Below are 26,191 nucleotides of genomic sequence, written 5' to 3'. Positions count from 1 at the left end.
GGCGCACACGATAAAAAGCGCGCTAGAAATATTTACACACGAATACGACTGCTTCTTGTTCTCGACGCTCTTTTCACTGTTAAAAAGAAGAGTTGGACTTTGACTGCAGTAATTGTTAAAAAGATTAAGGCGCTTTCTTTGCGCGTAAATTGGCGGTGCAAACGACCGGTACAGCATTCTGAAAAATGCAGATTGTCCTGCTGACAAGCCACAAGGTGGCAGATAAGGAAATATTTCAAAACTCTAAGACCTCAGGAATCTGCCTCTTTGCCAATTTAATGCCAATTTACATGATCATTACTACCTATTATGAGAGTGAGAAATTGCTTCAAATTAATTCTTATTTTCTTGCAGGACGGTGATTTACCATCAAACCAAAATAATAAGCAGTTTACTCGAAAATGTCTGGTCGAATGGCTTTGACGAGAGCCTTGGCTTCTTCCTTGTCGAGTTCTCCGGAGTTGTCAGCGTCGAACTTTTTGAAGTACTCTTCGATTTGAGCATCAGTGTAATCCAAGCCGAGCTCTTTCACAAGCGCCTTTGCTTCGGCAAGATCTTAAATATTGCTAGGTTCTCAAATAAATAAGGGTGTCACTAGCTTATCTCTTAGGGGAACAATCATCTTGAGATATTTAACTGCAAAAACTTACCAATAGTTCCGGATCCATCGGTATCTCCCTTGGCAAAAGCTTTTTCAAATCGTTCAGAACCCATTTTTTCTACCGAGAATAATTCACTCTGTCAAATGGGGAAAAAACTTTCGATTTTATGCAGCAGATTGATATTTGCAATCCTGATAAGTAACCGCCGAAGTTATTTGAGTCAGTCGAGATAGAGCTGTATTGAAAATTTGCCGAGTAAATTCTGATTTTTGGCTTATCGAGTTTTAAAAAATCTGCATTTTTGTTCAGCAGTAAATTTTGAAGATACCGATTCAGAGATTTATAAATGTCATCTTGGCTGCCTTGTTTATGTGATTGGCGGGTAAATGTTATTTCTAGCGGGATCGGAGACAAGAGTAGCTGCTCGAGTGTTGGGTCACTTGGTAAGGGCTCTTGAATACAAACCAGACGCCATCTTCAAACCCTTCCACAGTGCAACAAATATATTTTGCAATCATTGCCGGTCGAACGAGTTTCCGGCTATTTAAAACCATAATTTAGTACTATTAAAAGTAAAAGGCAACAAAATGAATATCTACAGCGACTCTTCAATATAACGAAATCTGAATTCGGGTCTCTGATTGGCCGATAATCTATCAAAGGCTCGACTTGAAAATAATATCGTCAATATTCAGTATGTCTTTTAAGAAGTCATTTGCTGTCATTGGAAAATTTGTCCTCTAAAAATTGAGCATAGAGCGGCAGTCTAATGAACCACATTCTCCAATAGCGCTTGGAACATGGGGCCGTAGAATTATGAAACAGAGCGCGTGAAATGAAAGATTTAATTTTCGACTTGCGCAAGAAGAAGAAAACCCCCGGTTCATTCAGTTTTTCCAACGTTAATTTCACACTGCGCGTTTTTCCGAAATTCAAAAGAAGCTCAATTGAAAGCAGTGTTTATTGAAGAAGACTGTTTAATCAGGTGTTTATGAATGGATACGTATTTCCTCCAAAAACGCCAGATCTCTTTTCTGACTTTATCTCTTTCGGCTGTGATAGCGTCAGTTGCCGGCCACAAATTGGCCGCTTTAAGTGACGTGGTTCCACCGAGCTACTCAAGCTACTAAATAAAATCCAGCTTTTCTTCGAGCTTCAAGCTTCTTGAAAGATTTATTTCTGCGGCGTAGACTCTTGATTTGGACAACTTATAACATCATTATAAATAAATTTCAGGCTCGGTCATGAAAATCAGTTTGAACATTGAAAATAAATTTGCAGTACTGAGAGTGAAGAACAGAAAAATTGCCTAGTATCTCTATTATTAATCGACGATTAAGGACCCCCCCATCAAGATGAAAAAAGTCAAAATTTTCAAAATTTTTTTGCTTTTTTGGGTAGTTTTAACCACGAGGAACAACTTTTGTTCAGAAAATTTTTTTGATCTTATAGAAAATTTTGGCAGAAATTGACTTCAAAAATTGAATATTAACATTTTACATTTCATAAAAATCTTTAGTAAGCTATTTTTAATGGTAATTAAGGGTATACCAACCAAAAAAAACTATTTCTATCATAAACACGAGTATAAAAACTTAATTCAGGGCAATTTAGGCAATGATTACTAAAAATGTAAATCTGGAAATTCGACTAACATTCGACTTATAAAATTTTAAAGGGGCTGTCCTCCTTAAGCTCGTAGACAAAAAACCCTCAAAAAGCAAACGGTCGTAGCTTAGGGCCTTAACTTTACCATGAAAAAAAATTAAGGGTATACCCCAACGAAAACCCCGAAAAAAACGTTCACTAAGCAACTTTACCTTTAACGGCCTGTATAACCTTAAATTTGGCATCGAGAGATCATCTAAAGGGGAACGGTTGCAGTAGAGGGTTCGATCTAAAGGATGCAATTAAAATAAAGGGTCTAGCTAAGATAGTTTTGGAGAAAAACTTTCACTAAGATGCCCTATTTTCGCGATTCTTGATGGGGGGGTCCTTAAGAAATGATTTTTTATAAATTTCAGAGCGTTATTCTTGAATTTTAGCACGTTCAGTGATTAAAAGAGTGCATATAGCTTCGGAATTAAGCCGGCCTTGAATCACCAGCGCCGCCCTAGCGGAAAAGTAGCGCCGCTTATTCCCGCAAAGGGGTGGCGCGCGAGGTCTATTTCTCAGTTTTCACGATTTTTCCGCTTTGTCTCTTACCAAGCGCGTTTCCCGCTCAAGTTCACTTAATTTTCTAACTTTTCAATTTTTGGCGTCACAATTTTTTTCGTGTGCCCTAATACTAGGGAGTGCCCAAAGAAGAGCCACTCCACACAGAGATATTTTTGCTGAAGCCTCAAAGAGAAAACGAAGAAAAGATCAACCCCGGAAAATCTGAAAGAGAAAACTAGAAACGGGGTTTTAAGGAGCGAAAAAATACAAGGAACGTATTCAAAGAAACTTATTTTTTTATTATTTTTTTCATCAATAACTTTGACGTCAATTTTATCTTTGATTTTATAAATTTTTAGATAAAACCAAACTAAGCCATGCTTCAAAATTATTCATATAACTTTCCTATAAAAAAGCATTCAGAAAGATAATTGACTGTAGAAATAATCTCTCAAGCAAAGCGGCGGAGATTATTTTTTTTTTGCAAAATATTTTCGATTATTTTGTTTATGGAAATTATCAACTAAAGAAAAAAAGGGCGCTTGTTATGTTTAGATGATTATATATCGAACTTACAAGCAAACAATTATTTGTTAAAATTTAAATTTTGTCTGTAATACCGTCATTTTTATACCAATTGCTATTTCGAACGTTTCTTGCTCGTTTATCTCCTAGTATGACATTTTTGATTAGTATCACTTTTCTGCTTGAACTTTGCTGTTAGATGCAAACTCTTGCGATAGACTAACACTTCCAAGGGCTTTTTTGAAGTAAAAAAAGCTTAAAAAACAAAAAGTGAGAATCCAAATAATAATTTCAATTCCATCAAAATTTATCTGATTGTTAAGATCGTTAACGCTGAGGGTTCTGGTTCATAAATTTCTTAAATTATTTTTATTCTGGCCTTTCCTTTATCATAGCCCTAGCCAAACCCTTAAGCTAAAGTAGAGCCAACATAGACAAAAACAGATTTCTCTGCTGTCATCCTTATACCAAATTAGAGTAATATTCATGCTTCAAAAAATTAACAAAGAGAATTATATTGATACTTCCAATCACAAATTAAGTTCTATGTATCTACTCATTTCGTATCAATCAAAAGAAAAGAAACCAATTTCTCTTTATTCTTTAGTAAAGACAGTTGTTCTAGATAAATTCTTACATCTTTGTCTGTTGAAAACATAGCGTGATTGAATGCTTCTTTGATTTTAAATGAGGCAGAAAATGCTCAGTTTATTACAGCCGCAGTCCAAATCAAGGGAATTTTTTCGGTCCCAAATTTTCGAAAGAAAGTCCCTAAAATTGGTTCATTTTAACATAGAAAACTTACAAATCGGGGCGCAGATTTTCGGCATTTCGAGCCAAAAAGTCCCTTATCTTGGTGTCCCTTAATTTGGACTCCGGCTGTAATAGATTTCGGCAGAACATTTTTGGTTTATAACCATCTTCAGTGCTTGGTGAAGTAAAACTACTAAACTTTAGACTTAGAGTTTCTTTGTCTGCCGAAATCTACTTAAAATTCTAACATTTATCACCAAATTGTTATTCAGAAACTCAACAGGAAAAATCTTTACCATTCGTGTATTTAAACAAAGCCGTTAAGTAAAATCTAGGATTAAAATAAGCAGAAAATTCTATTATATTTTACTTAAAATGATTATCGAATCATCATATCTTATCAGTCCAAATCAACATCAATATCATTTTGTACCAATCCGTATTTCGTTTGCGTAAAATTTTCGCTAAAGCTACTCAGAGGGCGCTCGTGACGGTCTGTGATGGCGCAAATGAGTCAAAAAAGGCAAATTCGATTTTTAAAATGTTATTCTTCAAATCTCTCATGATTTTTTTTTGTTCTCGGATACATTTAACAGCTTATAAAATAATAACACAGCCTTCTCTTAAAACAACTTCAGATCTTATTAAATAGTTTAGAAAATTCAGAAATTTTCGCCAAAATATTAAGCCCGTTTTCCTCGAAAATAAAAGGCGAAAACTTTGACTGTTGGGGAAAACAAATATCGGTTTACACATTGGCCGACTCATACGGCTTGACTTGAAATTATTTTTCTAAGTTCTAACCGTTGCAAGGATGAAATTTTTATGTTTTTTGACTCACGCTTCGTTTTAACCTTTTTTCATGGAAATGCTTTGTTTCAATCTATCGGAAAATAAGTTAGCTTCCTGATGCAAACTTCAATTTTTCGAGGGGAAAATCGGACTTGTCAGAAAATTCAAGTTTATTGAAGCCGGCTCTTTCGTAGAAAGTCGCTTTGTGCTCACTCGTGGGTCAATATCCGTGCAAGGCTAAAGGATCCTCCCATCGACGTACGTGATTCTTCCAAAATAATCTGAAAAAACTTTTGAAATATAATTCGCTTGAATATGTTTTTGACACCAAACTTTTGATCGAAGCTTTTACATAATAATTTTTTTAAATTATTTAATTTCGTTGGTTGGCAACTGTAGACGGAGTAATAAATTTCTGAAAAATATATTTGGTTAAAATTTATTTCAAGCTTATAACGGATTTGAACGTTTTTAAAAAAATGCCAAAATGGCTATTATGCGCGGTCGGAGTTTTAATATGGCACCACAGCTCCTTATGCGGACGAGAAATTTTTTTCTGGGTCTGCAACAGGACTTAAGACACTGTTTCTACCCTTCAACCTCAGCTCAAATTTCATTGAGGGCTGTTCATAAATACCCGAAACCGCAAAAAGCGACTACAACCCCCTTAATGTAAAATTCTGATACATTTTTCGTGCAGACCCTATGCGCCATACATCCTTAAATTCTCCCTTTTAAATTGCATTTTTCACGAAGAATGCTTCTTTTGAAAATTCCGATAAGGTGTTTCCTTAGTTCAGACAGTTATGAGCAATAACACAAGTATTTAAGTGTCTTTTGATATAATATGTATTAAAAAAGCTCAAAGGAATAATCTCAAAGCTAAATGATGCTTTCTTTTAATTCAGTCTTCCGGAACAACTATTGATCGAAGTTGGATCATCACCGAATATTTGAGGTGTCCGTAATGTTAGCTCTTAAATGAGGGCATTTCAATTCGTTCTTATTATACTATAACTCATTGTGATTTATGTTACTTATTAAAAATCTTGTCTCGCCTTATAACTTTCCCGTTCATGGTCATTTTCTGATGGGTACTTGTTGAACGGACCAATGGAATTGTAAAAATCATTGGGGTTTTTCTCTGAATATAAATATATCAATAATAACTTAAAAACTTTAAGATTTCTTAATCAGTAAATTCTGTTTTCACACACAATGTTTCATCTGTTTTTCTGGATTCCTCCGCATTCTTGAAAACCTCAAATATCGCAACAATTCTACCAATTATTTCACAAAACAGCCGCCCTTTCAATCCCCCTCTTTGGGCCGTATAGTATTTATAAATAACATAAAAGAATCCTTTTTATAAAATTCAATTTCACCGTAAGTTATCTTCCTGATTGAAAAATGCTATCTTTGTAAGAACGCCCGAATTATCGGTGATGGGCGGCGACGTTCTGCCAGAACGGCGTTCTGCAAATACAGAACGGTGTTCTGCAAATGCAGAATGGCGTTCTGTATAAGGATTTTCTTTACGATGTTACTTGATTCTTATCAGTTTTAACGCATTCAGCTTAGCTTAAAGAGTAACTCCTGATTTAAGAAATTCTGGGATTTTCTTTAAGACAGGCGCGAAGCACATATATTTATTTAAGTGCAGAACGCCGTTCTGTATTTACAGAACGCGATTCTGCAATTGCAGAACGTCGTTCTGCTGCAGAAAGTGGCCGCCCTACACCCCGATTCATCCCTATAAAGTCGCTATAAAGCCGATTCAACCCTAACCTGAGAGTGGTCGATTCTGGTCAACTCTGAGATTCTTATTTTCGCCCATCTTCGGACTCTTCAGGTTATCTGGAAGAAAACATTCCTCATAGATTATTTAGCTATCTCGGGGAAATTGTGACTGTAAAACAAGAGAATAAATGCATTTTGTTGGAGAATCAGATGTGTTGAACTTTCATATACTGGCCTTTATAATACTGGCAAATGATACATTTTTAGAAAGCTCAAACTCGGGGAATTTATGAAGCGTAGGGCTTGTGGCGTCCGGGTTATGCCCGCAGGACAATTTATCGGAACGAAGAGTCGAAAACCGGTACCTCAGGTTATCGAGAAATTATCAAAAAAAAATTTCTGTCATTTTTTAGATAAGGGTCTTGTGAACCAAAAAATATTTAGAATTTTGACGAACGAAAAGCAATTTTCTGCGTTTTTGAGCTTTCAAACGGGCTTTTTTCCCTTTTTTGGCCGTGATATCAATTTTGAGACATCCAAGAATAACTTTTCCCTTAGCCTATCGTAAAATACTTCTGTTATTCATTTAATATAGAAAAGATATTCATTCGATGCTACAATGGTAAACTCTGAAGTTTATAAGTCCAGAGTCAAAGAGCTTTGCTTTGGGCCGAATCGACCACTCTAGTCTCATGGGTCGTAGTCATGGGTACCAGTAGAGTTCTCTTCAATATATTTCAAAGTTTGACATAACCATTTTTCATTACCAATTTATTTAGCACGCGACGAACTCATTGGGTTGGAGGGCTCAAATTTTTTGTCGAAAAAATTCTGGAAATTTGGTTCACTATGAAGTGTGCCTTTTGTTTTTGAAATCTTTTGAAAAAAGTGGGAAAAATAGACCGGAGATTCGGGTCCGAAAACTTGCCAATCAACTATTTTCTATTTTTCTTCTCTTGCAATATTTTACATATTCACGTTTGAACCAAAACCTTCCCGTTCTTTTTTCAACTCAATGTTATTCCAACAATCAACCCAACAATTTTTTTTTCAAAATATCATGTCTAGTACAAATATAAAAATATTTTGCATGCTATTTTTGCGCTACTGCTATCGTATTTCCTTCTTAATTTTTTTATTGAAAACTCCTGTTCGCTTATTGTTATCGTTTTATTTTTTTCAATCATATTCGAAAGGAGGCGGTGGTGGAGAATAAGAATGATTTTTTCAAAACTTTCTCTATTTCTTTTCAAAGATCGATACCCTTTGACGAGTTGGTAAAAAATAATTTTAAAAGCGTGTGTGAACGATAATTTACCAATGAACAAACCCTTAATAAGGGATCTGAAATAGCATTAACAAATGCGGAATTGCAAAACTTCCATCCAAGACTGTTTTTGATTTTTACGCAGTAACTAAATGGCTATTTTCGCCCTTATAGTTTGTACACAGATTAACAAGCTCAGACCAGATGGTGGCGCTCTTTGAAAATATAAATAAAGTTACCAATCAGAAAGTTTCTGACGTTGTCCGCTGTGAGGCGCTGTTTTTTTTACAAGCGAATCAAAAGCCAATTTTCTTTTCAATGAAAGTTTTGAATACCATCAAAAGTTTTTTTATTTTTCTCAGCGATTGATTTATTTTCAACGACAAAAAGAAATCAACAACAGAAGAAAACAGAAAAAACGAAACTGAACGCGATGCTGGTGTTAGCCAGTCTTCTGGCGCTTTGCGCCGCAGCTCCGGCGGACTCGACATGTCCACAGATAAATCAGCGTGATCAAGACTTGGAAATACTGCCGAAGTATCCCTTGGATCCTGAAAAATTTATCACACCTATTTATATCTGGGGACCTTCTTCCCAACTACAAGTAAAGACAATAGTTCTTCTAAAAAATCTTCAGTTACTTCTCCGAATAAGGATTATCATCATCTTTCTTTTGATTGTGGGTTTAGTTACATATACTTATTCTTTCTATACTATCTTTACTATCATAGTATCTAAAGATCGCGATCCTAGAACTGACAAATTTGGACTTTCAAGTCAAAGTTTCAAGGAAAATCTTGAGTGTTTGACAAAGACGATGAAAACTTATTCTGAGAAGTCAATATTTCATTTTTTTTCTTCAAAAACCATAAAATTCGTGAATAGGGATTGCGAGAAGCGATTGGCGTGGCAATCCGTCTCAACCGAACCCTTCTTCTTCCTCCCTTTTTGACTCACTCGTCCGACCCGCTCGGCAACGACCAACCAGTTCCAACCGACATTCGCCTTGACATTCCCAAACTGCGCAAACTCGTCTCCATCGCCTTCACCGACGACTTGAGATGTCTCCAGTCAGATGCTGTGTTCCTCGCCCGCGGAATATACAACAAGCCTACTGATCCAGCTGTCATGGTTGAACGTGTAAAGCGAATTGAAAATTTTGAGAAGGCGGCGCACATGAAGGTTTTACGAAGAACTGACGATGATGAGGTAAGCTTTATTTTTCATAAAATAAAAATCGGAAAACGATTAATTTAAAATTATCTTCCTTTTGCAATTTTTCCTTATTGAATAAAAAAGCACTTTAGTAGACTAATTATCATTTTTAGCTCGACGAAAATGCACCTTTCTTAGATACTGCAATTCCCGTTACTCGATCTCCGAAGGTTTCCGGCGCTGGAGTTCAACTTAGGAACGTTTTTACAATTCACTGAAAAACGAAAAATCACAATTTTTTTAACGAAAAATACTGTCCAAAGCACGCGTATTTCAGGAAATACTGAATTTAAAAAGCTGCCAAGGGCTTTAGAACATTTCCAATTCTTGGTTTATTGAGTTATTTCAACCCCGCGTAACACGTTTGTAATAACTCTTTCCAAAAAAAACGAGAGCATTGTCCCTTTAACCCAAGTCACTAGCTTTATGAGCACTTGGAAATTGGAAGCTTTGGGTTTTGAAACAGCTTCCCTTACTAAGACTAAAAATATAAGCGGAATACTTACAAAACAGTAGCCCATTGGCTCTGCTCAAAAATTAAAGATTGATATTATTCCTATTGATAAATCAACATTGTAAAACGCCTAAAAAGCTACCGTTCTGACTTGGTTCAAAGTCTGTACAACTCAACTGAGCCCTGCGCCGCCTGGCTGTTCCCGTACAACACTTACAAATACCCAGTTGTTTGGTCTGCAAAAGACTCGCCGCTCACATCGGGGGAGCAGTTCTTCTACCAGGTAAAAGCGCGTTACATAACCATGCCCGATGGGTGGGATAATCCCCTAGGAGATCCCGACTTATCAAGCTAGCCAGATAACCGCTCCGAGCTAAGCTGAAATTTTGCAAACACCCGCAAGATTTCCCTTCTTTTTCTTGAGTAACCGGTTCGAAAACAAACAAACTGTATTTCAAGGATTAGAATCTATCCTTTGCAAATCTCCAAAAAATGAAATATCTGGAAAGACGGTCATAGATCCTAATTGGCTTTATTAAATATTTCTAAATCTTAACTGTCGATTTCCGTAGCTTTAACGGCCGCGTGTCGAGGATATCCGAGGTTTACTCTTATCCCGTGTTTTGTTTTTGCAAAATTGACATTAAAACGAGCAGTGGAAAAGGCAGTTTTACTGTAATAAAATCGCGTTTGCTATCTAAGAACACGTCTTTACAAAGTAGTCCTATTAAAAGCTCTATTGCCCCTAAGATAATGCGTAAAGTAAATAAGGTCTCTTTACTGAATTTACTGACACAACAGACCAATCATTTTATAATTATTTAATCTCAAAACATAAAAAGCAGTGTTTGATTGTTGATGATTATGCTACTTATAATTGCTGAGAGCAACTTTTACCGGAATAAAACGTCATCGAGAGGTCAAGATTTATAAAAATATTCAATTTATAATACGAATTTCTTTTTTTATGATATTTTGGCGCCTAAATAAGGGTGTCAACATTGCTTTGACTTCCATAAGGCTATGTAACAGAAACAGTTAAACTAACTCTTTTTCTCAGATTGTTGGACACACTCGCAAGCCAGAGTACATTCGCGAAATCGCAACAAAGTTCCAGCAGAAGTTCATCAATGGACCCTACATTGCATTTCATTACCGATACGATGCTGGAGAATGGTCAAGCGTTTGCTCAAAGCCCCAACAAGGCAGAAAGGGAGAGGCAAGTTCCATTCTTATAATTTATCAGAATTAATGTTATCTGCAATAACATCGTTCGAATACATATTGTTAGCCAATCAAAATGCTTGATTTTAACTTCAAGCCAATCAAAAGGCTTGTAAGAGGCTTGTTGCGAATCAGCCATAACCTGTTTTACCGAGATTTTCTTTCTTTCATTATTGATAAAAAATTTTTCAATAACTCAAATTCATTTTTTCTCAAATTAAAACAACTCTGAATTACAGGTTTGTACTGTGTTGGAGAAGACTGGATCAAAAGGACTTGCACTTGCTCTCGCCCGATTTATTCTCCAAACCAATGCCTTTTTAACTGGAGCTACTCAAAAACACTCAGGTACTTTTGACTTGATTCTTAATAACTACCGGAGGCTTTCGAAATCTTTCTGGTACCGAACACGCGTTCTTCTTCGCGTTCTATAGAATCAGCTTGAAACTCGAGCCGCGAAAATATCTCTTTCGTCGTGTTTCTTTGCGATCCCCGGGAGTAAGTACTTAGCTGGAGGATTAGGCCCACCTACTTGGGAATTTGGATAACGCCAGGGATATCGCTCGGGATAAAACACAAATCCAAGTCCAATGCCTTCAGATTAGATATTCACTTTTCTTCGAGGATCACGGGACTTTTAGCGTACGTACTTTCTCCCGAGTAATTATCGTATCGTAACCCGAGCGAAAACTCTGTCTGTTCGAAAATTCAAAATGGATATGAGCATGAAATTAAATGGGGCAAATTGATATGGATATGTGCCCAAACGGGTCAAAATGCAAAGTCTGTCAAAAAAGGGAAACCGCTATTCTGGTCAGGACACGACATTCTGACGTTTCTTTGATTTTTTCTGTTTCGATTTTATCTAATTATTGAACGTGGCCGTTTTTGGCCTGTATGTTAATTGATTGTTAATATTATTTTAGCACTTTACGTCTCGACTCCTCCAAGCGAAGCGGAAAAGATGAGGAGTATCGTTCTTTCTGCAAAGAGTATTTTGGAAAACGAAGGCTGGTCGCTTGATGTCGTCACAACTACTGATACACAAGAGTTCTTGGATGAAAATTATGGCGATTGCGAGATGATGCAATACAAGGAGGGTTTTTCAAAAAGCTTCGAATTGACAAAAATGTCCAGAAATATTAAAAGTAGTCAAAAATGACCGAATGTACATTTTAATACCAATGATTCTCTGAGGGTTAGATAAGAAGCAAAAGCACTGTAAACCCTAAAAAAGTCGGAAGTCCTGAGCCTTGTTGAGCAAGAGCTCACTTACAGGGGCGATTATTTCATTTTTTCGGAGCTTTCCGGATGGTCGGCTAATGTCCGAAAGGTTTGAATCGACGACCAAACTCACTATGTCATTGATTTTTTCACCATCCTTATTTTTTAAAGGAGCGCATCATGGAGGACAAATACTTCTACGAGATGTCAGTCATCAAACTCATTGAAGATTTCGGGCCATTCAGGTAAAAATATGTCGATATACCCTTAAATTTACCATAGGGAGAAAAAAATTCCTTCTCTCACTCTTTAAGATTTTACAAATTATAAAATAAATATTCAGCTCGAATTTCACGACGAGCACAAGTCTACGAACATCCAGCTCAACGCTCCGCTAGATGGCGCAATTTGCTGCATCTCAAGACTCTAAGCTCAAACTCCACGATTTTTGTAAATATTTTTAAAAGTGGTAAAACCGGCGAAATTAAGTATAAATCAAAAAATTGGTCGAAACTCAACCGAAGAAAAAAAAAGAACCGCCAAACTCCTGCCTGTAACCTGCAACCAAGCCAGTTCAAAAACCTTTGATTGGTCTTCAATACGAAAATCCAACAAAAGAAGAAATTCTCAGCTGCTGCCGAATAATTCGAGCGCGCCGAATATCGAAAATTTCGACAACTTCCAAAATTTTTTTTCCAAAATTCTGAGCAACTATACGTATTTCAAACTCGACTTTTCAAATCTCAAAATTGTAAAAAACATAAAAAATTATGATTTTTACGGCAACACTATTTTCTTTACGCTAAGGGTATCTCCTCGAAATTTTATTGAGCAGAAATCCTTATCACAATATTTTCGAACTTATCAATTAACCAATTAATTTGTTTTCTGTCAGTTATTCTATCGTATTCATAGTTTAAATTCTTACACTGGCGTTTCCCGATAACGAATATTTTCATCCGTCAATTTGATTGGTCGAGCCAATCGGCCAATCAAGTCGATCGATGAAAATATATTTTATCTTTAGATTCAGATGTAGATTGAAATTTAAACATAAAATTATGATAGATTTTAAGATAAACAAATCTAATTCAATAGTCATCAATCAAAGTATCGCTCAAAAAAAAAACTTTCAATTTTTATATTCTCAAACAACCTGCTTCTGGGGGCATTAATAATTTTGCCCGACAACCAGGCCATATAAACGCGCCTGAGCACGTTATTTTCATTGTCCAGAAATGAATTCTGGTCAATTCAAAAAAGACCAAAAAATGACAAAATAACCACTTTTCAGCTTTTTAGTTTTCTTTTTCTAGATTTTGCTCAAGTACAAGCAGAAGAGGATGACGACGGAGATAGTACATTTTTAACTATTCTTGAAGTAATAATTAATTTAGATTGGTCAAAATAGCCACTTTTCCCTTTTTGCCCATATTCGGGGATCAAGGGAAAAGAGGCTGTTTTGACCAATAAAAATAAATAAATTATTCCCACTAACTAAATTATTCTACTAAAATATTTAATTTATAAAATTTTTTAGAATATTTTGAAACTAGCGGTTTAATTGAGTTCAGCCTTTTAAACCTTTAGGATTTAACCAATTAACCGTGATCGCGTGATCATTCAATCTCCTGCTCAACAACGAAGTACTGCTGCAGCACTTTACGAAGAAAGTGAAGATAATAAAAAACTGAAATTCCAACCTGTAAATACTGATTTAATCTTGCGAAAAAACGACTCCTCAAAATTTTATTTCCATCAAATCTAGGCTGGATAAATAACTATGATTCTTTGAAAAATATTTTTCAATTTTTCATTTCTAAGGACCCCCTTTCCGTCATTTTTGTTTTAGAAAATAACGGCAGGGTGCTCCTTAGCGAGGAAAATTGAAATTATTTTATGATGGAATTATTTTTTGAAGATGTTGTTTTTTGATCAAGAAAAAGGCAAAAATTCCTACCTGTAAATTTTCAAGTTTCTCCGATTATGTAACAGTTTAATGAGTTTTTTGATTTACTACTGTCAGCCTCAAGCAAGTAGATTTCGCTTTTATTGAAAAACTAGTTGGTTGAGACTTATGGAATAAACTAAGCTTGTATAACTTCTTATCAAAACAAAAATTCTCTTGTGTCATTCTTTCTAGCAGGCAAAGCCCCATGCAGGTTTCTGATTGGCTGAAATTCTCCAATCTATAGAATGAAGGAAGTCTTCATACATTTTTTAAATTTATCAATTTCAAGCCTTTAATTAAGTCAAATAGACCAAGACTCAACGTAAAAATCAAAGTCAAAGTGTCACAGATTTGAGTTGTCGAATTCTTATAGTCGCAACAAAGCCTCAACGTTTTCTCCTTTGCGATAATTAGACCTTGGCAGTGGGACTACCGTCGCGATAAGGCCAATTTCGTCCTTATCGGTAACACGTAGTCTTTATCCGAGAAAGGATTTTCTCGCGACGCAGTTGTGAATTTCCTTCATTTTTAGTAGCCTCAGAAATCTGTGTTGAAACCTGAGTCAGGGTCCGGAAAAAGCTTCAACGAAAAAAAGCTCTGCCAGGACCCTGACTCAGGTTTTCTACACAGGTAGTCTAGTCCAGCCCTTTTTTAGCCTTCCATTTCGCCGTGGCGCCCCGTTATTTTGATTGAAAAGAGAACTTTCTCGAAAACGTTCTGTCTTCACTCAAGCACATTAAATTGACGATATTGGCGGCAGTTCACGTTTGAATCATTGATTTGAAATAATATAGAGCGGGATGTATAACTGCCACGTGAAAGAATAAATTCGAGTAGATCGACTCGAGCGGATAATGTAGATCAAGCGGCAATGCTCACCAATCCTGACAGATCTTCTTTCCAACTTGCCAGATTTAACAGACACCGTATTGAACAAAGCATCGAGCAAGGCAGAGACACATTCGGGCTTAACAAAAAATAAGAGTCTTGAAAGAATGCTGGAGAAAGTACAGTTCGATTATGATTATAATGGTGAGTAGCAAATCATGAATTCGAAATTTTTGTCTCGAAAAAGCGATAAAGAGGTCAAAAATGAAAGCCCCCTATATTTTTGCGCCCATTTTAACCAATCAGAGAGCTTCATTCGACCAGCTTGCCAATCAGATTCCAGCAAAACTGTCCTACGAAATATCTTTTCGCATAGCTAACATAGCGACACCTCTATCTCATAACGCCAACACACAGTTTTAATATTGTCTTATTAATCTTTACCCTAACCCTAACTTAAAGTCCATTACTCTAACCCTTACCGTAAAAATCGCTTTTCTTTGAAGAACAAAACTCCTTGACCTGATTAAATTGAACTAAATTGAGCTAAATTCGTCTAATTACACGCATGTTCTATCAAAACGAACTTGTCTAAATCAACAGCTAGTTTTTACAAAAGTTAAATGTCTACTTTCTGTCTCAATTTGTAAAAATAACTTTGAATTTCAACGCGAATCAGCAGCGATTAACGAATCGAATAGTAGCTTCATCAATTATTAAAAATAGCGATAATAGCGACAGTTGCAGCGAGTATTTCCAAGGATCTGTCGATCATTTTACTCGATTTTTTAGAAAAAATGATCCGATCTGAGAAAAATGATGCTTTTCACTACGATAGCGAAGGTATTCCAAAAAATGAAGCCTTTTAAAATTAAGCTTTTCAGGTTTTTTTTAACATAGTTGCACCTAGCCGCCTTATTTTAAAGCTCATTTTGGCTCAAAAATTCTAAGCCTAGTCGATTTTTGGGCTAGCTCAGCTTGCTTAGCTCAGAAAAAAATCCTGAATTTCGGAAACTCTGAGCTAAGCTAGCTCAAAAATTGACTTAGCTTATCATTTTTCGAGCCAAAATAAGCTAAAAATTGAGACAGCTAAATTCAAAAATCCAGATCTAAACTGGACTAACCGATTTTTAATAGATCTCTTTGGTAACAAGATTCCGAAGGAGATTCTTGGAAGCTGGCAGCCGAATTAAACGTACCTGTCATTCGGGACCTGTTTCGAGAGGGAGTGCCCGGCGCATGACATGTTTCTAAATGAGCGCTCGAAAAAACAGCGACTTAGACAAATTTCATGTTAACCAATTCTATGATGCAATTTTTAGCATTCACGTTACTTTCCCATAAAAACCGATCAATAAATCCTTCCTATTTCAAAAATCATTTTCAGAGTACATGAACGAGATACAAAAATTCTTGGAAAATGGAAAAGAAATGAAAGTTTTCGATGCTAGCGATGGAGTCGAGTAAGTCCAGCTTCTTCGCTCAGGACAAAATCACTACTAAAAAATTCTAGCCCGCGCGAAGAAGAAGAAATGAAGCAATGGTTTCTGATTATCGGTTTTCTTGGTCTTCCAGCTTTCATCCTTTTCTTTTCGATTCTGTTTTTGATGTACGATTGGAACGGAGTGATTCAACACATTGGACGGAACATCTGCGGCTTAGAGACGAAAAATAGTTCGAAGAGTCATGGAAGTCGAATTACTGAAAGCTACAGTAACAAAGTTATCTGTAGACAGCCAGAAAGCGCGACTGTAAATAAATTTCTCACGCGAGTGTAAAAAAAAACGACAAATATGCCGCAAATTGAATGTTGAGGTTTTCTTGGTTCTGATTCGTCGACGGGAGAAAAGCAGTATTCTGATTGGCCGAAATTTGAAATTCGGGGTGGAGAAAAGGCTGTTTCATTCAAAGTAAAGAATTATTCTATAAAATCGATTTTTGAAAACGAAAAAAATTTAATAAGAAAAATTTCGCTTGTGATTAAGAAATAAGATTTTCAAAAATTAAATTTCCAAAATTGAACACGCTCCAAAAAGCGCGCTTCTAAAGCAGGTGAGGCAAAATCGCATGGCATAATCCGTAATGCTCTGCGAGATGGGTTAATTTAGCCAATCGAAGCTAAATCAAGCTTGAAACGATTGGAATAATTGTGTTACCGATCCTGTTTTGACGATTCTTTTGCTAGCGTGATTTTATTCCGCCGCGTTGAAAACACTCTTCCTGGAAGATTCAAATTCTTTTATGCAATTTTTTAGTTTCATTTTATTTTCTGGGTCTTAAAAGATTTTTCAACTAAGCTTTCCGTGTTCAGATACCGAGCAGAAGTTGAAGGCCTCATTTTGTTGTATTGAAGGCTTCAATTTGAAGCGCTGAATTTGGCGAGTATGGACCATACTGTATGGTAGATATCCGGTGGTGATCAGTGTTGTTGTACAAGCGTTATTAACATCGCCGCAGATAGCTTATCCCCATGTGGGACCGTGGTTGGCCAATCTTTTCGGTCGACACTGACTATGTCGTCGAATGTCATCGAATGTCGTCGAATGTCGTCGTTTCTTGCGAAAAAAAAAACGAAATTTCAAAAACAAGTATGTTCTAGAAAATAATCATCGAAATGTGTATATATATGTGTATATATATGTGCATATTCGATACTCTGCCAGGAGCCCTAAAAACGTCAAAAATGAGCAAAAAGTCATAAATTTGATAAGCACGCGACGGGCCAGAGGCCCTTACGCGCGCATTCTCTGGTAGAGAACTCATTGGGTTGGCGGGCCCAACTCTCGCTCTTGCTAAGACGCGTTTTTTTTTAGGTTGGGAACTAATAACTTTTGACTGGAACAAGATCAAGAGGAGGTTAAGGGCGCAAAATGATGCTCAGAAAAAATAAAAATTTCGCACCGCATTAGATTTTTCGATTTCGGTACCAGACTTCCGGTATTGAAATTCGGTACCAATTTATGTCGTGGTATCGGTACCAAACTAGTACCAAAAAAATCTCCAGAAAATTTCATGAAGACTGGTACCAAAATATCAGTACTTCGTTACTTCCGGCCTGAATGAGCGGACCTTGATTTACCTCAAAATTGCCCAAAATCAACAAAAAACCGTGATTTCAGAGCGCTGTCAAATGAAAATAAGTACTTCCTACAGTTAGCTTTTTGTACTAGTCTTCATGAAATTTTCTGGAGATTTTTTTGGTACTAGTTTGGTACCGATACCACGACATAAATTGGTACCGAATTTCAATACCGGAAGTCTGGTACCGAAATCGAAAAATCTAATGCGGTGCGAAATTTTTATTTTTTCTGAGCATCATTTTGCGCCCTTAACCTCCTCTTGATCTTGTTCCAGTCAAAAGTTATTAGTTCCCAACCTAAAAAAAACGCGTCTAAGACAACCGACTGTTTGGCTAGTTGCAATCTCTAGAACACTTTGTTTTCAAAAGTAGAGTTTTTCTTTTATTTTTTGAATTTTAGAAAAATGACGACATTCGACGACATTCGACGACATAGTCAGTGCGCCCCGATTATTTGCTTTTGAACGACTGACTAAATATAGGAACTGTTTAATCCTAAGACCTAAATCCATGTTTAATCTGGTCGATTTTGACTGAAAATCGAAAGTCTCTGAGCTCCATCACGATTCCCCTAAGACTAAGTGGCAGCGAAAGTTCAGAAGAAACAGCGATCAAGGTATTTTGAAGCACTTTCTCAATCAATATCATTTTAAGACGATAACACCTCCGAGCAAAACCTTCAACTCAGACAGCCTTCCTTTGAGCATCGCAAATTTACAATTGCATAAAGCCCGCGAGAAATAAAACATGAACATAAAAAACTTCAAGATTCTTGGATCAAGACAAAAATTGTTTATTTAGTAATCGGGTCGAGAAGAGGGAACAACAACAGCTTGTTCATCGAAATAACCTTCATAGTGAATTTCTATCGAAATCATCATTCCTTCGTCCTGAGGGGTCATTTGCTTGATTCTCAGTTCCGCCCAGCGACCGTTTTCATCGATGGTGATTTTTGAACGGCTTCGGAGAGATGCTGGAGCAGTGTCGTAGTAGGAAAATTGTTTTGACTTGAAAAACGAGCATTTTTTGATGAAAAACTGTTGAAGTTACCTGGCCGATGTAGTTGGCAAAAACTTCACTATTGATTCTCTAGTAAATCTTCAGCTCTCCGTTTCTGACAATTCCTTCGAGCGGAAACCAGCTCATTCTAGCGACGATTGTGTCTCCATTGCTGATGCGAATATCCAAGTCGGATTTCAGTGGGTTGCATTCTTCAGCTTGGCAAGGCTCGGATTTTGACTAGCAAGAGCTATCAACTATGAAAAGAGCAGATAAAAATGGAAATATTTGAAGGTCTGACTGCATGAGTTGTCCTTTATCGCCACTAGTAGAAACTGAAGATGCTCCACGAGCCATTTCGTCGATCTGGCAAGTGAGAGATTCAACTCCAGGTTGGCAGTTTCAACGTTTTTTTCTGAAAGGCGACAGGTGTTACTTTCAACCTTTTTTTTTATTCATGTACAGTTTTTTATGGAATTTGTGGACATCAAATTTGTGGACATTTTTTAGATTTTAAGGGGTTTTCTTGGGACACATTTAGAAAGAGAGGGTATCAAATTTGTGGACATTTTTGTCAATTGAAATCTTTGACTCCTAAATAAATGGTCAAACTTTAGTTATTGAAGCCAATTTTATATGCAAAGAGCTTTTTTTCGTCAATAATCTTAATTTTTGTTAAGATTTATGTCTTTAACTTCCTTCTTGTGTTCCGTTTTTTATTATTTTTTGAAAAAAATCATCAATTTTTGCTTCTCAAAAATAATTTAAGCAAGATTGTTGGGACATTTTTTTCGGGGCTCTGTATCAAATTTGTGGCTATTTTTCAGAAAACTTGCGGACAAAAAATGTCCACAAATTCTATAAATAACTGTACCATGGATCCAGTAACGGGATTGATGCAAGTGGCAAAAGAAGCAGACCACTCACCCCACTCGCCCCAAGAAGGTTGGAGACCGTTTTCGACACATTTTCTCTGATTCGCCCTAAATAATCATTAAAAAATGGTAGAAAAACGCCCTGCTCTTACGTCGCTGGATATTTTTTCTTACACTCGGTCACTAAATCAAACAACCTCTTTCCTCTCACTTCTTCATCTACAACTTCAAACGCCTCATTCGCATTACAGTACTCTTCGATGCACTCTCGCTCCCAGTTTCCATCTTTGGTTTCTTCGAAAAACTGCCAAGCTCGACGAGTTCTGTTCAAAAATGCATTTGCTTCTTGACTGTCAGCGAGAAATGGACTTGCTGAGACTCCTGCGAGAATCGTCGTGGAAATTTTCTATCAATCGATAAAGAAAAATTTATGAAAAAAGAAAACCTACCATAGTACTGATGAGAGAGGCGATTTTCTGGCAGTTAGATTTTCTGGCAGTTAGACTTTCTGGCAAAGGCGATTTTCTGGCACTGCCAGAAAATCAAATATGACAGAAAATCTAATTTCCAGAAAATCGCCTCTTTTAATTTTGAATATACAGTTATTGATTCTGGAAGGTAAAAAACGGAGAGAAGAAAAGATCGGAATTCATCTTCTGATTCTTCTGAGGATGATTTCAAAAAACTATTTGAGGGGCCGGAAATCGTAAAAAAACTGCAAGTGCAGTTTTCTTAAGCTCGTCAAGACGAGTCGAACGATGGGTCTAACTCCTGATAACTCGTAGGATTGACCGGTTTACCGGCTGGTTACCGGAAAATACGTTGTCACCGGCCGTTTTCGTTCTAGAAGTGATAGACTAATGTTTGACGCCGGAAATTGTTTCTTATAGTCAGTTCTCCTGCAGGGTAAAAAATGAAGGTTGTATGAATACTCTGAAGAGAGTTATCACTAAGAACAGTGCTTTTTACTAAAATTTTGTTGTTGCTGCACGTTCCTAATTTCTAGTACCATTTTCGCCAAAAATAGTATTTTAGTGATAACTCTCTTCGCCTTTGCCAGAAAGTCTAACTGCCAGAAAATCTAACTGACAGAAAATTGCCTCTCTCAGTACTGATCTCTAGTTAAAAGGCTCTGAAATGATTGATCTGTAAGAGGACCGAGCTCTGATTATTTGTTTTGTCTGAGTGGTAGTTCAGTAGAACTCCTTATTGACAACCTGAATATTATTTTCATGTTACCATTAATCTGTAAGAAATATTTCGGGAAAAATTTAAAGATATTGTCAATCAATTGAGCCGTTTTATTGAACGAAACTTTTGTAAATTTCTAGCATCTTCATGTACATCTGTAGCCAGCCCAATCATTCATGACCTTATTCCGGACATGAAGCTTGCATGAAGAAACTATTTAGAAACGTTTAAGCTAGTTAAAGCGGTAAGAAATATTCAAACTATGGTTAATAACTGTAACACACCCCCTTTCGTTTGACTCCTATCGATTTTTTATAACACTTGCAAATATCACAAAACAAATAGGACCATAGAAATAAGCATTTTTCGAAGAAAAAGGGAATGCTAAGCAACGGCTACTAGTTTTTCGTGTATAACATCTGCAAAAATAAGGAGCTCCTTAATTTGAAGAAATAGAGTAGCAATGCTCGAGGAAATTTTTTTTTCGGCGTTCTTTTGCGTCTGGCTTTTAAAATGGCTTTTTATCGACAATTCCGCCGATTTGAAAGAAGAAAACCTTGAAAAAAAAGAGATTGAGACATGGCTTGGTTCTTTCTTGCCGCAATTAAAGAGAACATCGACGCTGACGGAGAAGTGTCGATTGATTTCGACAATCGAAAAAATGGTCTTCGAGAAATTTAACAGTGCGTATCATTGGGAATTTTGTCTTTTTGAGGAAGATCGAGGATATATCTATCACCGAGATAGAACGAAAATAGAAAGTTTTAAAATAACTGCAGCTCAAAAAATGATTTTGGAAAATGATACGTCTCTCAAAAACAAATTTATCAGTCGATGGGATATTAAAGAAGAAACTGGTGAGTGGGAACTTAGAAGTTCTTTGAAAACTAAATTGATTTCAATGGGAGGAGAGGCGATTGTTTTTGGAGATAAGATCGGATGTTTAGAAACTGCGGTTCGGGTTCAAGTTTTTGACCCTTTTCTGTTTACGGATAATTTGGGTTTGGACTCAATTATGTGGAAAATAAACATTGCCGAAGGTTTGTTCTTTTTGATTTTTGGGCTTCTATTCAGTCTTAGATTTCGAACACGCGGAAAATAAAGAAGAAACAGAAAACCAAAATCAGATGCCATTTCATAAAAACGTTATCAAACATTTTGCAAATATCGAGTTATTCAATAAAAAGGACTCAAAAATGGAGGAATGCACTGGGTGGATAACAATCATGGAAAAGGCAGATACAGATTTGAGATTCCTGCTGAAAGAAGATCAACTTGATCTTGAGCAAAGAAAAAAAATTGGATGGGGCCTTCTAAAGGGATTTAATTATTTGTTGGATGTCGGAATAACTCACTTAGATTTAAAAATGGCAAACGTTATGCTTCTCGATGGAATCCCAAAAATCATTGATTTTGGCCTGGTCAACGAAACATCAGGAATAGAAGGCTACAGACAAATGGGCTACACCAGAAGAGGGTCCAAATATGCAAATAGCATACTTTGTAAGTGATTTTTTAAAACTCTAAAATGAGCACTATTTAGTCGCTGGCTCGCCTGCATTCACTTTTCAATTACAGCTGGCGAACGGAAATGGTTATAGAACAAACAATATTTGGTATTTTCTGTTTTGTAATTGGAGAACTTCTTGGACGCTTCTTTATAAGCCAATTTTGGAGGAAGAAAGAAAAAAGATTGACGAAATTGTCAAAGTAAGAAAAAAAAAACGATATTATTTTTTTCAAATTTCAGCGCTGTAATGCTGATCTCATTCACGAGAGCAAAAATCTTTTAATTCTTGATGAAATTACAAAAATCATCTGTCTGGACGAAGCTGACTCCTCATTTTGCTTAGACGATCCGAATCTGACCCAATCCTGCAACATGTCAAGTCTTAAAGAAAACATAACAAAATGCGTCAATTTAAACATGGAAAATTTGACCAAAAATATTCTTGACCAAAAAAGCAGTGATCTTTGCGTTCCGATATCTGTGACGACGCTTCTTCGGCACGCGATCAAGAAAGACCTTGATTTTGATGATTGGTTTTACAGACAGTACTCTTTCGAAAATATTCTCTCGACATTGACGATGATCGTTTATCCTAGAAGTATGTCTGGATTGAATTTGAATCCTACAAAGGATGAACAAGAAAAACAAACGAATCAAGTCGAAGTTCTTCTGCAGCGACTGTGTCATCAAACATATTTAATGGAAAGCGGCTGGGAAATTATCAGACGTCTTGGGAAAGAACGAGAAAAACGTCCAATTGTCTCGAGCTGCATTTACAGAAAAGGTAATAATCTCAAATATCATTTATTCATAAAATCTCTCATAGTTATTCTTCATCCGTTGTTTACTTTCTCCCGTCCGCTCACAGTCACCGGGGTCTACTTATTCGATGAAGAGTCGGAACCCTTTTTCCATCAAATGACAATCGACCGCATTGAGTCTGGAAACTTCATTCTCCAAAACACTCAATTTTCTCTTCAATCAGAGCTGCCCCTAGAAGCTCCCGTTGTCAAAATTCCCGTCTCCGACCCTTATTACATCTACGGCGGAGCATTTTTCGAGAATCTCGAAGAAAACGGCTCCGCGGTTCTTGTTGGTGATGGATATTCAATGGAAATTGTCAACGAAGAATTCGGAAACATGAAAATTGGAAGATGGTATCTTTTCCCCGAAGCCTTTTCTATAGAAATCTCTTTAGCTCTGTCCGAAGATGCTCTTGACTAAAATGTGCATTTATATTCATAAATTATCATCCATAATCAAAGAATTAAAGAATTTATTAAATTTATTTGGTCGTTGAAAAAGAATTCGTGATGCAAAATATTGACCGAAAAGGAAAAAGCTCTGATTATTTGTTTTATGTAAGTGAAAGAACAGTAGATAGATCACCCTAACTCTTAATATTCCATCATTGTCAAATCCTAGTCCTACAGTGGTGTGTGGAGTTGCTGCACCCCTAGACAGCGGGTAAAAGGTGCAGAAACGCAGCACTCACTTTTGCTACAATAGAAAAAGTGCGGGTCAGGGGTGAAGCAACTGAACACACCACTGTACTTCCTTAAGGGATACCCTCCCGATTTAAATAATATCATCGAGAGCTTTTATGTGATATATTTTTGGAATCTCCGTTGTATGGCGATCATTTTCATATATTATGTCGAAGGGAGTCCGTCACGTGGTAAGCCGTGACACAGCTTTGAAAATGGCTTATTTTAACGAAAAATTTTACTTAGAAAAAATTGATTTAATAAAATATCTAACCAGTAAATCAATCAGTAAAAATCAAAAATTCTACAATCCTTGACGGAATCACATGCCTGTACAAGAGATTGTAGATCAGGGATGGAGGAAGACAGTTTTTATTGATTTAGGGCTCTATCTAAGAGCAGAAAAAACTAGTTCGATTTTGAAAATGGCCCAAAATGGTGTTTTTCGCGAGTATCAATGTTTTCAGCCCGTTTTTTCAAGATGTTTCCCCTTACGAAAATAAATTTCTATACAAGAGTTTGTTCATTAAGAAACGGGCTTCAAAATGAGCATTCATACTGGTAAAAAGCTCAGCCCTAAAAAAAGTAGTTCGAAGTCAAAGTTGACGAAATCGGGGGTGGGGGGGATCCCTTAAGATCAGTTTCCAGAAAAAAAATTAAGAAGATATTGCTTTGAGCTGTTTTATTGCACGGTCTAATCATCTAGCAGTTCCATCGACGTCTGAGGCCAGACCAATCAGTGATGACCTTATTCCAGTTGCCAAAACCTCGAGAAGGCTTCTGACAGACGCTGTCGAAAATGGCCGCTCCGTTATAATATGTATTGGAGAAGGATTCAACGGGCATGAAGTTATCACCTTAAAATTTAGAAAGGAATTCCGGTTAGAACGTATCTACCTGAGGATTGTCTTTGGTCATTTGCGTTCTTTTGCATGTAAACCCATGAATAGTTGTTGTTTTTGGGCCCGTAAAGTATGGTTAAAGATATCTTTATCCAACGTAATTCACAGTTATCTCGCATGACATAATTCTTTACCAATGCCTATGTAACAAAACGCATGCCAGTAAAATTCCGGAATATCAATTCTATTCTTCTTAGAGTCTTCTTCGTCATTCATTACGTGAATTTTCCCGTGAGTTCCAACGATGATCCAAAATCTTCATTGTTGATTTCTTCTTCCATGAATTTCCTAACCATGCATTCAAGCTGATTCCAAGCCCCCTCATTGAACTCGCCGAGTTGTGGGCTGACATTGGTGAGAGTGAAGGTTGAGTTGGCTGCGTCTCTGACTTGGTTCAACAAAGCATTTGGCATGAGATGTCCCCAGTCTTCGTGCTGAGTATTTATCATAAGAATCAAAGAGATTTAAAAAAAGAACCTGAGGTTGCCATTTATCGCAGTCATTTGGACTCTCAACTTCGTCAAGATTGCAATAAAAAGACGTGTAAGATGGAGGAGTGTTAGTTCCGCAAAGACCCTCGCACATGTAGCTTCAGATTGACTTAAAAACACCATCCACCTTTGGTGGATTACCAGGTCTCGGATATGTTGGACCTTTCTTGGCTCGACTAATATTTTAGGATCAGGAATTTTCGAAGAGAATTTTACCGAATCTTGACGGCAGAGTACACCGGAAGGTTGGTATCGGTGTTGAAGAGGGTTGCAAAGTAATGATCTTTTCCAAAATTATTTTGACAGAGTCTTGTCTCTTGTTTTAAAAAGGAAGAAAAATATTTAATTCCAACATCCAAATAGCAAATAAAACACATTTTCTGACTGTCGTACCACTTTGAGCCCCGACAAGATTATTTTGAAGAGGCCATTCTGCACCAGGCCTGAAATAATCGGAACCACAGTTAACTGGGGTTTGAAAGCCAGTAGCTCTAGTAACTAGAGCCTCTAGTTACAGCAGGCATCCCACTTTCAACACAGTTGCTTTGACTCTCCCTTGTATTATGTTTTTCTTTACAGTCATTTACCAAATCGAACAATCATTCGCCTTGTTCCTCATCATCAACAACCTCATACGCCTCATTTGCGTTACAGTCCTCCTCAATGCACTCTCGCTCCCAATTACCGTCTTTGAGTTCTTCGATAAACCCCTCCTCGAGTTCTGCTCAAAAATGCATTTGCTTCTTGACTTTCAGCCAGAAAAGGGCTTGTCGCCAGAGTCCGAAATCTATGGGAGTAAAATTGGGAGCTCCCAAAGGGAGCTCCCTTTTTTGGGAGCACGGAGGGAGCAGGAGCACAGGTTTCCAGGGTTGGGAGTAAATTGGGAGCTCCCAATTTGCTCCCAATTTCAAAAAATTTTTTGAAA

The 26,191-nt window shown here is 36.8% G+C and overlaps 1 protein-coding gene and 1 long non-coding RNA gene across 2 annotated transcripts; one reads left to right on the top strand and one right to left on the bottom strand.

Moving 5' to 3' along the window:
• Nucleotides 1–343: 343 nt before the first annotated feature.
• On the bottom strand, nucleotides 344–786 carry LOC145704408 (uncharacterized). Its single transcript, XR_014134457.1, has 2 exons — nucleotides 651–786; nucleotides 344–555 (listed from the first exon to the last, which is right to left on the bottom strand). It is a non-coding gene; the product is annotated as an uncharacterized LOC145704408 (long non-coding RNA).
• Nucleotides 787–8,171: 7,385 nt separating this feature from the next.
• Nucleotides 8,172–13,912, top strand: LOC145703263 (uncharacterized). Its single transcript, XM_081780599.1, has 10 exons — nucleotides 8,172–8,440; nucleotides 8,722–9,045; nucleotides 9,165–9,247; nucleotides 9,644–9,788; nucleotides 10,566–10,724; nucleotides 10,969–11,077; nucleotides 11,656–11,825; nucleotides 11,967–12,062; nucleotides 12,125–12,198; nucleotides 12,297–13,912. The coding sequence occupies exons 1-10, from the start codon at nucleotides 8,270–8,272 to the stop codon at nucleotides 12,349–12,351; spliced, it is 1,386 nt and encodes a 461-aa protein (XP_081636725.1). The 5' UTR covers nucleotides 8,172–8,269; the 3' UTR covers nucleotides 12,352–13,912.
• The last annotated feature ends 12,279 nt before the right edge of the window (nucleotides 13,913–26,191 follow it).

The sequence above is a fragment of the Oikopleura dioica genome, chromosome PAR (genome assembly GCF_907165135.1).
Source record: "Oikopleura dioica chromosome PAR, OKI2018_I68_1.0, whole genome shotgun sequence".
NCBI lineage: Eukaryota > Metazoa > Chordata > Appendicularia > Copelata > Oikopleuridae > Oikopleura > Oikopleura dioica.
This window is presented reverse-complemented; position numbering and strand designations above follow the sequence as displayed.